The sequence below is a fragment of the Pongo pygmaeus genome, chromosome 4, assembly GCF_028885625.2.
Source record: "Pongo pygmaeus isolate AG05252 chromosome 4, NHGRI_mPonPyg2-v2.0_pri, whole genome shotgun sequence".
Lineage (NCBI taxonomy): Eukaryota > Metazoa > Chordata > Mammalia > Primates > Hominidae > Pongo > Pongo pygmaeus.
The window spans coordinates 162,351,107-162,363,440 of record NC_072377.2 but is presented as its reverse complement, the minus strand read 5'-3'; the positions used below and the strand labels follow the sequence as shown (position 1 = coordinate 162,363,440).

The following is a 12,334-nucleotide window of genomic DNA, read 5'->3' as shown; positions in this document are numbered from 1 at the left end:
GGTTGTTGTTGCTAGGAGGGTGGAGTTCATCCACTTATGATATAAATGTCTCTTTTTATTTTTTGCAGGCAACTTTTTGCTCCTTCCTACACAGAAACCCATTATACTTCAAGTGGTAACCCTCAAACCATCACACGGAAATCGGAGGTGAGTTCAGGTCAACAAATGTCTATCCAGCAGCTGTCCTCTCCCAGCCCCACTCCTAGGACCTCAGGAGATACCAGATGGAGTTGGTCCCTCCTCTGAATGGAGTGTTTCCCCCAAGTGAAGACCAAGGGAGCAAACAAGAGAAGCAAAACATGTATTTGATGTTTCATAGGTGCTCCTCCTCCTTTGCTGACTAAAATGGCTAAAGAAACAGACTATTTTAGGGTAATTGCATCTGATTACAATTGATGCAAATTATTGTGAAACATACATGTTCTTTGCTTTATGTTAATTACCCACATATTAACAAAAGTTTTAGTAAAAGGAATGACTTACTCATAATCCTGTCGTCTCATCTAATTAGATGTTTGATCAGTCCTTTTTAAATGGATGTATAACATTTACAGAGTTGTAATCACTGTGCATATACATTTTGTAGTCTGCTATTTTAATGAGATTTTTAAGTTATGAATATTTTCTTATGTTGCTTCTGTATCCATATTGGACATTTTTTCCCTCAAAGTTGTTTTTGAGTAGGGATGTTTACACAATGTCAAAGATCTTTCATTTAGAAAATGGTCTTTCGGATGGTTACATGTCAGTTTGCTTTGCCACACTCCGCTGGTAGACATTTAAGGTAGTGAATGATACACATTTCATGGTGCCTAGCTCTTCTTACAGGGATGCCTATTGGAATTTGTAGGCTCAGAACTTTGATTCTCAACCAGGAGAACCAATGGCGTTCCTCCAACCCCAGGGGACACCTGAAATGTTTGGAGGCAGTTTTGATTGCCGTGACTGGCAGGGAGGATCTACTGACATCTATGTTCTATAATGCATAGGACAGACTGACCACTCCCCCACAACAGAATTATCCAGCTCCAAATATCCGTAGTCCCCAAGTTGAGAAACCCTGGATTCGAATGACCATTCTCAAAGTCTGGGCTGGTGAGATGGGGGTGAAGAAGAGAAGACCCATGCTGGCAGGAGCAGCAGTGGCCTTTGCCTTTGGGGCAGGACATAATGGACTACTGAGGCATACAGACTGGGAGTTGTGGTGTGGAGAACAGCAGGAGAGGTCCGTCTGCATCAGGACTCCTCCAGCAGCTTCTCATGGAACCTGAGTATTCTACCAGGCCCATTCTTTAAAATATCCCTGCTGGAGTGCAAGTGTCCAGCAAGATAACACTGACCACTATCAGTCATTAACAGCTCAGATTAGTTCACCAGATTACCCCTGGATGAGGAAAGGGACACAGGACAGGTAATTTGTGTGTGTGTGTGTGTGTGTGTGTGTGTGTGTGTGACAGAGTTTCACTCTGTAACCCAGGCTGTAACCCACCAGATTACCCCTGGATGAGGAAAGGGACACAGGACAGGTAATTTGTGTGTGTGTGTGTGTGTGTGTGTGTGTGTGTGTGACAGAGTTTCACTCTGTAACCCAGGCTGGAGTGTAGTGGCGTGATCTTGGCTCACTGCAACCTCCGCCTCTTGGGTTCAAGCGATTCTCCTGTCTCAGCCTCCCCAGTAGCTGGGATTACAGGTGTGCATCACCACACTTGGCTAATTTTTGTATTTTTAGTAGAGACAGGGTTTCACCATGTTGGCCAAGCTATTCTCGAACTCCTGACCTCAGGTGATCTGCCCACCTTGGCCTCCCAAAGTGCTGGGATTATAGGCATGATCCACTACGCCCAGCTAATTTTGTATTTTTAGTAGAGACGGGGTTTCACCATGTTGGCCAAGCTGGTCTCAAACTTCTGACCTCAGGTGATCCGCCCGCCTCAGCCTCCCAAAGTGCTGAGATTACAGGCGTGAGCCACTGTGCCCGGCCACAGTTTTTGATAGATCCAAGAGACCTGGAGCATAGTAACTGGGTAGCTCAGGGGCTGTGTTATGTGGCTGAATGTGAAGACCAGTGCTGCCTTCTTCACCAAGACTTTCTTGGATGGGGAAGGAGTTGGTAGTGTGGCCAGTGCCTGCAGCAAAGTTGGACTGTGTCTTCTCATCCCCAGGGAGGCTGTCCAGCTGTGACTTCATATTCTTCAATGCCCCTTGGTCAAAACTTTTCCTCTCTTCTTGAGACCTCTGTTCTCTGCCTCCAGGGGCAGGGGTGGGATGGGGGAACAGGCATGCCTAGAAAGCCGTTAGCCATGACAGCCTGCTTCAAACACTCTCCTCTGAGTTTGGATCCTGCCACTTCTGTACCCACAGCTCAAGAATGAGTCTCAGTCCACAAATTTGCCATGAGCTCACGCTTCCTGCTATGAAAGCCCCCTCGGGGTGGCCCCATCAGGCTGAGAAGCTGAGGAATGCAATGACTTCATGACTGATCCTTGACTTGTTCTTTGTGCTCTCAGCTTGTGCATTAGGCAGAGATGTTGTAAGGGCCTTTCAGAAAGAGAGGATTGGAAGAGAACTCCCCCTCTCCCAGAATCCCCTCCTTCCAGAAGGTCTTGTTGACTGAAGCACATCCTAGCTGAACCTTGGGGTGGACAACTCATTGTTTGCTTACATCCCCTGCTACTAGACTCTTGCAAAGCTCCCACCCAGGCCCATGGGGTTCTCAGTCGGACTTCTCATTTGGGAGCTGAGAGCTCAATGAAAAATGGGAATGGAATAAACTACTCAGCTGCCCTTGACCCGAATGTTGGAGACTGCACTCGGCTACCAAACTTGGCCTGGGGTAGCTGGAGTTCTGGGAACCTTATCAAGACTCATCAGCCAGGCCTTTAGGCGACAGCCTGCATCTAGGTCAGGCGGTTGGGGGAATGGGTCTGTGAATGTGTTCCAACAGAAAGGATGACAGGGTTTGCAATCCACAGCCAGGGTTGTTATCTTGGCTTTAACTAGTTATGTGACCTTAAACAATCCCCTTGACCACCCTAGTGTTGAGTTTTCTCATTTGTAAATTGGATATGCTGATGTCTGACTCGCAGGGCTGTGGAAGGGTGAGATGAATCACTGATTTTTATGGGAATTCATAAGCATCTCTTCCAACCCCACATTTTACAGATGAGGAAATTGAGAGGAGAAGGGGAAAAGTAACTTGTCCAAGTTCAGATAACCAGTAAGTGGCAAGGCTTAGGCTAGAACTTGTCTCCTTTGTTGCTAGAGAAGGTGGGGATAAAAGAGCTCTGACAAGCCAAGTTCCTCCTTTGCTACTGCTGGGAGAGGCAGAGGATGGAGCTTGGGGCCAGGCTGCTGGGGTTCCAGTATCCACTTTCCTGTGTCACCTTGTGAATGACTTAACACCTCTCTTTCAATTTCCCCCCTTTAAAACATGGCAGTGATAATATCTGCCTCCTAAGATTGTGGTCAGAATCAAAAGGAAAAAATCTGTCTAAGTTGTTCATCAAGCAGTAAGAGCGGGGTAGATGTTAGCTCTTTTATTTTAGACACAGAGCCTCACTCTGTCCCCCAGGCTGGAGTGCAGTGACATGATCATAGCTCACTGCAGCCTCAAACTCCTGGCTTCAAGTGATCCTCTCGCCTTGGCCTCCCAAAGCATTGGTATTACAGGCATGAGCCGCCATGCCTGGTTAGATGTTAGCTCTTATTGTTTTGTTTGTTTGTTTGTTTTGAGACACAGTCTCACTCTGTTGCCCACACTGGAGTGCAGTGACGTGATCTTGACTCAATGCAACCTCTGCCCCCCGGATTCAAGCAGTTCTCATGCCTCAGCCTTCCGAGTATCTGGGATTACAAGTGCCCACCATCACACCTGGCTAATTTTTGTATTTTTAGTAGAAATGGCGTTTCACCACATTGGCTAAGCTGGTCTCAAACTCCTGGCCTCAAGTGATTTGCCTGCCTCAGCCTCCCAAAGTGCTGGGGTTACAGGTGTGAGCCACCTCACCCGACCTCTTACTGTTAATAATAGTAAGTTGTAGGTGTCATCATCACAAGAGATAGTGTATATGAAAGCTCTGTAAATTATAAAGCATGCTACAGAAGCCAGGTGCTCTATTTTCGAGAGAACTAGGGCTGTGAACACTCTTAGCATCCATTCAAAGATAGGAAGAGGTGCAGGGATTCTTCACAGCCATCCCTGGGTTTCAGTTCTTTCTTTTTTCTTTTTTCTTTTTTTGGAGACAGACTCTCGCTCGGTCACCAGGCTGGAGTGCAGTGGTGCCATCTCGGCTCACTGCAACCTCCGCCTCCTGGGTTCAAGCAATTCTCCTGCCTCAGCCTCTGAGTAGGTGGGACGGACAGGAGTGCACCACCATGCCCAGCTAATTTTTTGTATTTTTAGTAAAGACAGGGTTTTACCGTGTTGGCCAGGATGGTCTAGATCTCTTGACCTCATGATTCGCCCACCTTGACCTCCCAAAGTGCTGGGATTACGGGCGTGAGCCACGGCGCCTGGCCTCAGTTCTTTCTGTTAACCAGCGTTTTGAAACTGTAGCTGATACACGTTTCTGAACTCCTTGATTCTCTGTCATTCCAACTTCTCTGAGCCCCATTTACTCCACACAGGCCCGGCCCCTCTTCTCCCCATGAATAATCCTGTGCTACGGGGTTTGTGGCTCCCCTGTTGAGTTCTAAGGACCAGGTTCAGGACTTGCGTGCTTCATGAGGGGCCTTCAAATCCCAGATCCCAGGGATAGGTTGAGAAGCCACATGACAGGCTGGCATTTGAAAGCAGTTGGAATCCTGGCCAGGAGGAGGGTTTTGCTTGCCACACCTTCTTTCATAATCACAGCACAGTGGCTTTCCTTTGTGCTCCTCTCAAGGGTGGCATCTGATTTGTTTAAAGTCCAGAAGAGTTTGATGCAAAGACAGGGGTTGGCTCTGTCCCTCCTCCTGACTGTAGGAGCTTGAATGGGCAGAGGAGCCACATCGCTGGCCGATGGATCATATGCAGATGAAAGGGCACCTGTGGTCTGGAGAACGAGGCCATGTTGAGTGTCAGCTTGGCCTATATCCTTTGATCTGGCTGCATGGCTGGCTGGTTAGGATGGAGCATTGGCACAGCTAGGGCTTTGGATTCAGCCTCTTGATGGGCTTCCAGGTGCCTTGAGGCCATATTCTTTGATAAAGGAGAATTTCATGATTATTTGGTTGCCGATGTTTATTGCCTGCCACTCTGGGCCAGGTACTCTACTAGCTCCTTTATATACAATATTCTCACCACCACTCTGGGGTATAGAGGCTAAAGACACTGAAGGTCAGAGAGAGGTTGTGGAACTGCGTATGCTTGGATTTTAATATGCCTGGCTATGCCAAAATGTTTAAATTTAATTATTCGTCTATACTCAGGCTTAGAGCAGAGAGGGAGGTGGAGCCAGAGAATACAGACACACGGGGTAGCTGATTATTGGGTCACATCCCTGTCTGGTGGTTACAAAGAAGCAACTGCAAGCAGCATGGTCCTAGAGATGGGGTAAAAGAGAAAGCTTCCGTGTCTGCAACTGTGTGGTTTGCATCCATCCCTTTTGAGATCTTTCCAGAACTTGGCTCTACCCTGCGGGTTTTACCTTCTCTCTGTTCTGACCAGTGCATCTCTCTTGACTTATTTGGGAGGAAGCCTCTGGGAATGTGTCTCTTGTTGTTACCCCTGATTCGTTGGACACAGTCCTGATTTCGCCCCCTTCTGTCTGGTTTAGCACTTTAGCATGCTCAACAGTGCGTATTTGCTTCCTAAATTCTATGGTTACCTGACTTATAAAACAATCGGCCAGCACCTGAGATGTTTATTTCAAGCCCATTCTTTTGGTTTGTAATTATATCTGTTTGGATTTCTCATTAATGACTGCCTCTCACAAGACCATAAGCCCCATGGAGGCTGAAGCTGTGACTCTGTTTGCTGGCTGTGGTGTCTCCAGGGGCTGGCCCCGGGCCTGGCACAGAGCAGTGCTCACAGCTGTTTGTAGTGATGGAGGAATTCTGACAGCCATGAGACACAGTGGCTGGAGAGCCGCAGCAGACCTCACGGGCACGGGTACCAAATCAAGTACGATCCAGGTGTGGAGGGATTCGTGTGAAAGAGCATCTTGAGCTGTGGAAGAGTAGGGAGTGTTCATTTCCTAGGGCTACTGTAACAAAGCACCATAAACTTAAAGGTTTAAAACAGTAGAATTTTACTTTCTCACAGTCCTGGAGTCTAGAAGTCCAAACTCAAGATGTTGTCAGGGCCATACTCCCTCCAAGCCTCTGGAGAGAATCTTTCCAGGCTCTTCTAGCTTCTGGTGGCTTCTGGCCATCCTTGGTGTTCCTTGGCTGGCGACTTCATCACTCCATTCTCTGCCTCCATCTTCAAATGGCCTTCTTCTGTTTCTGTGTGTGTGGTTCTGTGTCCTTCCCTCTTCTTAGAAGGACACAAATCATTGGATTTGGGACCTTCTCTAATTCAGCATGACACCATCTTTTTTTTTTTTTTTTTCCTTTTCCTTGAGACAGAATCTCACTCTGTTGCCCAGGCTGGAGTGCAGTGCTGTGATCTCTGCTCACCGCAGCCTCCACCTCCTGGGCTCAAACAATTCTCCTGCCTCAGCCTCCCGAGTAGCTGGGATTATAGGTGTGCACCACCACGTCCGGCTGATTTTTGTATTCTTAGTAGAGACAGGGTTTCATCATGTTGGCCAGGGCGGTCTGGAACTCCTGACCTCAGGTGATCCATCTGCCTCGGCCTCCCAAAGTGCTGGGATTACAGGTGTGAGCCACCACGCCTGGCCCAGCATGACATCACCTTAATTTAACTACATCTGCAAGACCCTATTTCCAAATAAAATCACATTCTGAGGTGGACATGAATTTTAGGGGGATTCTATTCAACTCATTGCAGGGGGTTGCAAAGATAACGTTGGTGGGGAAGCAGGCTCTTTCCATGGCATGCTTTTGGCCACAGAAAACACTGATTCCTGAAAGAGCCCTGAACTAGGAAAATTCTGGATTTCCCAATCAGCAGGGAGACCTTGGGCAAATCTCTTTGCTCCTTTGAGCCTCAGCTTTTCATCTGCTTCATGGAGATAATGACATCTGCCCTGCCCCGTCTCCTAGAATTATTATGGGAATCAGATGAAATGGTGGCTTGGAAAGCTCTTTGCAGGTTGTAAGGTGCTATAAGGTTGAGTAGGTATATAATAAGCCATGAGTCACCCATCACCGTCCTGAGACATTAACATTGCCATGCTTATCAGTGTTCTTTAGCCTGACCACCTCGTTTCTCCTTGCTAGGATCACTGCTTTTACCACGGCACGGTGAGGGAGACAGAACTGTCCAGCGTCACGCTCAGCACCTGCCGGGGAATTAGGTAAGAGACCCTGAGGCTGCAGGTGGCACCTGGCACTCTCCCCAGGAATGGAAGTTTCAAGACAGACAAGGCTAAGGCAAGGACCTTGGGAAGGAGTCTGTTGAGAATGTGGGCAAGCCAGCCCAGAGAGGGGCTGAGCCTGGGAGGATGGACAAGGGAAAGCCTAGGTAATCCAGAAATCCATTGGGATTTAACTTTCCTGATGAACTTGATGTTTTAAAATATAGGTTTTGTTATTATTTAGGTATGGTAAGGCCAAAAAATCAGGAGATGACTGCCATTGAAAAGATGGTCGTACTCACAGAAAAAGGAGGGGCCCAGCTGCGCCATTGGGGGCGGCACGGGGAGGCACTGGGGTTGGTCAGCGGGCAGAGGGAGCCTGGAGAAATGTCAGCAGAAGCCCTTCTTGTGGTTTCTGCAGGAAGGAATGGGCGAGGCAGAGTAAGCAGGTTTAGGATTGGCTAGTTTGCATCATTTCAGCAGGCTCTGGGGTTTATGGGCTCTCTGTCCTTAGTTGTCCTATACCTGGTTCTGGGGTGATTAGGGAAGGGGGATAGTGGCCCAGAGGGTGAAAGCCCCATAAAATAAATGGCTAGGGTATGGACTCTGGATTGGTTGACTTGCATTTGAAAGGCAAGGTGGCTGGGAAATTGTTGACCATCTCTAGGAATTGGCTAACCCTGGAAGGGGCAGTCCCTCTATGGTCAGTAAGACCCAGATGTCAAAGAAACAGAAGATAAAAAAGAAGACACATGGTTAATATGCTCGGGATGGATGAGTTTGGGCATTTGGTTCCACACCTCCTCAGTTCTTCTCTGGGAGATGTACTTGGAGGTAGTGAAATAGAAAATGGATGGTTAATGAACAGAGAGTAGGAAGAGAAAGGAGAGGCAAGGATAATTTTCAAGACAGAAAATCAACTGAAAAGTTCTAACCAGAATGTGCTTTTGAGAGTGACCCTTCCTTCTCTGAGTGAGACTACCTGGCTTTGAGCTGGTAGCAGTTTACCAGCTGGGTGACCTTGGGTCTCAATGGTCTCATTTGTAAAAGGTGGATAAAAAGAATATATGCCTGCAGTTGTGAGGATTCAGCTTGTGAATAGCTATCTTACCTAGGAACTTGCAGTGGCACACTATCAGCATGCAGTGAACTCCTAGGCCTTTGCTTCTCTAGGTGTGTTCCATGGATGGGCAGCATCAACTTTACCTGGGAGCTTGTTCAAAATGCAGCACCTCAGGTTCCACGCAGACCTACCGGATTTTAATCTGCATTTTACCAAGACTCACAAGTGATTTGTGTGCACATTACAGTCTGTACTTGAGAATGTGTGTTCCTTGAGAATATGGAGTATATCTCAAATATCTATTTCTCTCCACCAGCCTGCCCTAATGCCTTGCTTGCAGTAGGATCTACACATGTATGTTGACGTAATAAGTCTTATTTATGTAGACCACTTTCAATCTCCCCTCTCTTTTTTTTTTTTGAAGAAGGATGATCTAAAAAACCTGGTATCTCATTGCATATACTAATTGCCTGGGTTTTGATTGTCTGTACCATGTGGTGCCTCTGTGCAGTGATAGACGGTGAGCTACAGTTTCCCAGAATACACAGGCTCAGTGAGAGACACTTCAGCCCAGTGTAAACTGGCTCTATGACAAAAAGGAAAAAGCCCTGATTTGTAGCATCTGCCAATATGCTGGCAAAGATAATCCCAACATGATCAATTTCAAGCTACCGATGTGATGTTATTGAAGGCAGAATTGGGAAGATATGCCTTTGATTGGCTCTTGTGAGCTGATAGGAGGTGGCTCCATTGTGTGTTCTTCCTCTCTTGACTGATTGATTGATTCATTCAATGATTGCATTTTTCATTCACAAATAGAAATTGGGTGTCTTCCTAATGCCAATGCCCTACACAGGTGGAGGGAAAACCAGCATTGTAATTTTGGAGCCCTCAGTTTCCTTGTCAATAAAGTGAACATCAATATTAGGCATGGTAGAGATTATTGCTGTAATTATAGTACTTTTAAACATAAGGGTTTTTCCTCATCTTACATCAGTGAAATCATGCTAAGACTTATGCAGGCTCCTATACAAATGGAAGGTTTCTCACACTGCAGGTCCCAAGTGTCTGTTTATAAATTGGGCCATGACTTTGTTTGAATGCTGCATGGTGAGTTGGCTGGAGGAAATCAGGCAGGAAATGGGCTTTGGATCGGAAGCAATAACAGAGTGGCCCCAAATCCCCTCTGCTTAAGTGACCTGATTGAGCCAAGCTAACTGGCCTCGCAGTGGTATTTACAAGCCCAGCCACCGCCACCTGCAGTCTGCAAGTAAACAAAGTTTGTCCCAAGAAGGAGGAAAAAGAACATACAGGTGTGACCTGCTTCTGTCTGCCTCTTCCTGCATCCCCTCAGTCTGGAGCAGTGGGAACTTGGCTTGGCATCTTGTAAATCATTCCAGCAGCAGTGCTGAAAGGGAGGGGGATACCGGGTGAGCTGTCCATGTGTTTCTGTTTTGCATGCTTCCGTCTGGTGAGATCCACCTGCCTTACTTTCCCAGCCTTCTCACTACACACGCCTTAAGAAACCAAGGCTGTGGGTGGACTGATTTAAGAGCTGGAGACTCCTGCCAGATGGTTCCATTTGGACCCTGGAGAAGGAGCAGCTGCAACAGCAGCAACATTCAAACCCATGTCGTCAAAACACAAGGCGCCTCCCAAAGCTCATAAAGCACTGCTGCAGTGAAAAATCTCCATAGTGATTGTTCTTCTCTCCTGGAAACATGCTCCCATGATTGGAGAAATAGGATTTCTATCAAGTGAGATCTTCAAGCTGATGATACCAGGAGGAATTCAGCTGAGCTTCTAGGTGGTTGCTAGGCCCCCTCTTCTCTCCAAAGCAGTTCTTTAGGTTACTTTAATTGAAGAAGTCATATATGATCTTAGTAAAAATAAATTCAAAAAGTACAAAAGAGTGTACAATGAAAGATAACATCTCTTTCTCACCCCAGATTTCCAGATTTCCCCCCTTCCTAGAGACAGCCATTGTTACTAGTTTCTTGTATATCCTTTTAGGAATATTCCTTGTGAAAAAAGAACATAGATATGTAATTGATATGGTTTGGCTCTGTGTCCCCACCCAAATGTGATCTCGAATTGCAATCCCCAATGTTTCGAGGGAGAGTCCTGGTAGGAGGTGATTGAATCATGGGAGCAGTTTCCCCATGCTGTTCTGGTGATAGTGAGGGAGTTCTTACAAGATCTGATGGTTTAAAAGTGTCAGTTTCTGGCTGGGCGCGGTGGCTCACGCCTGTAATCCCAGCACTTTGGGAGGCCGAGGCGGACAGATCACGAGATCAGGAGATCGAGACCATCCTGGCTAAAACGGTGAAACCCCGTCTCTACTAAAAATACAAAAAATTAGCTGGGCGTAGTGGTGGGTGCCTATAGTCCCAGCTATGCAGGAGGCTGAGGCAGGAGAATGGCGTGAACCCGGGAGGCGGAGCTTGCAGTGAGCTGAGATCGCACCACTGCACTCCAGCCTGGGTGACAGAGCGAGACTCTGTCTCAAAAAACAAACAAAAGTGTAAGTTTCCCTTGTGCTCCCTCTCTCCTGCTATCTTGTGAAGAAGGTGCTTGCTTTCCCTTTGCCATCCACCATGACTGTAAGTCATGAGGCCTCCCAGCCATGCAGAACTGTGAGTCAATTAAACCTCTTTCCTTTATAAATTACCCAGTCTCAAGTAGTTCTTTATAGCAGTGTGAAAACGGACTAATACAGGAATATAATGTCTGTAATCTTATTTGGGCCCCTGGACCCTTTGAGAATTGATTGGAAGCTATGGGTGCTTATAAATGACACCAATAGGCCAGGCGCGCTGGCTCACGCCTGTAATTCCAGCACTTTGGGAGGCCGAGGCGGGCAGATCACTTGAGGTCAGGAGTTCAAGACCAGCCTGGCCAACATGACAAAACCCCATTTCCACTAAAAATTCAAAAATTAGCCATGTGTGGTGTTGCATGCCTGTAGTCCCAGCTACTTGGGAGGCTGAGGCAGGAGAACCGTTTGAACCTGGGAGGCAGAGGTTGCAGTGAGCTGAGATCGCACCACTGCACTCCAGCTTGGGTGACAGAGCAAGACCCCATCTCAAAAAAAAAAAAAAAAAATGACACCAATAAAAAGATGTGGCATCTCATTTCACTGGGGATGTCAAGTGTCATTCTCCCAAGCCTGTCTCAGATTAAGACATTCTCTAAATATCTACACTGGGTTAAGGTGTCTCTGACTGAGCCTGTGTGTTCTGGGAAACTCTGTGTGTGTGTCTGTAGCTCACTGTCTGTCAGCAGGAGGTGTATCTGGTTGGTAAGTTGTTTACTTTTTTTAAAATCTTTTTTTGTTAAAAATTATCATTTTATAACTATACAGGTTTAGTGTTAAATGTTCACATCATGCAGGAATGTGTAAGCTTTAAAAAGTGAAAGTTGTTTATCTTGTCCTACCCTTCCCACCAATCCCATTCTCCATGTTATTACTGTTGGAGGTATCCTTAATTACTGTTGGAGGTATCCTTAATTACTGTTGGAGGTATCCTTTATTGAAATACATAATTATGTGTGTGTGTGTATATATATATATATATGAACATATTTAATCCAAATGAGGTCACCCTATGCATACAGTTTTGTATTTTTTTTCCAACTTATTATGTTTTAGGTATACATAGATCTATCTCATTCTTTTAATGGTTGCATAATATCGTTTGTACTAATGTCTGGCACGTTTCATTATATAGAAAGTCTTTCAGAGGTATACAATAAATCATCCATAGTGGTCTATTTGATGGATCACCCTTATATTACAGCAGCCCTGCCTTCAAAAACACAGGGCTCAGTCTCACTGTAATTATACCTTCACCGTGGTCCCTGGACT

At 46.4% G+C, this 12,334-nt stretch overlaps 1 protein-coding gene across 2 annotated transcripts in view; it reads left to right on the top strand.

The window, feature by feature from the left end:
• Positions 1-12,334, top strand: part of ADAM19 (ADAM metallopeptidase domain 19) — a 98,189-nt gene that overhangs the window by 37,616 nt on the left and 48,239 nt on the right. For both annotated transcript variants that reach the window (XM_054489085.2, XM_054489084.2), the window contains exons 4-5: positions 69-147; positions 7,327-7,403. In XM_054489085.2, coding sequence (XP_054345060.1) covers positions 69-147; positions 7,327-7,403 — 156 coding nt within the window. The remainder of the gene's footprint in view (positions 1-68; positions 148-7,326; positions 7,404-12,334) is intronic.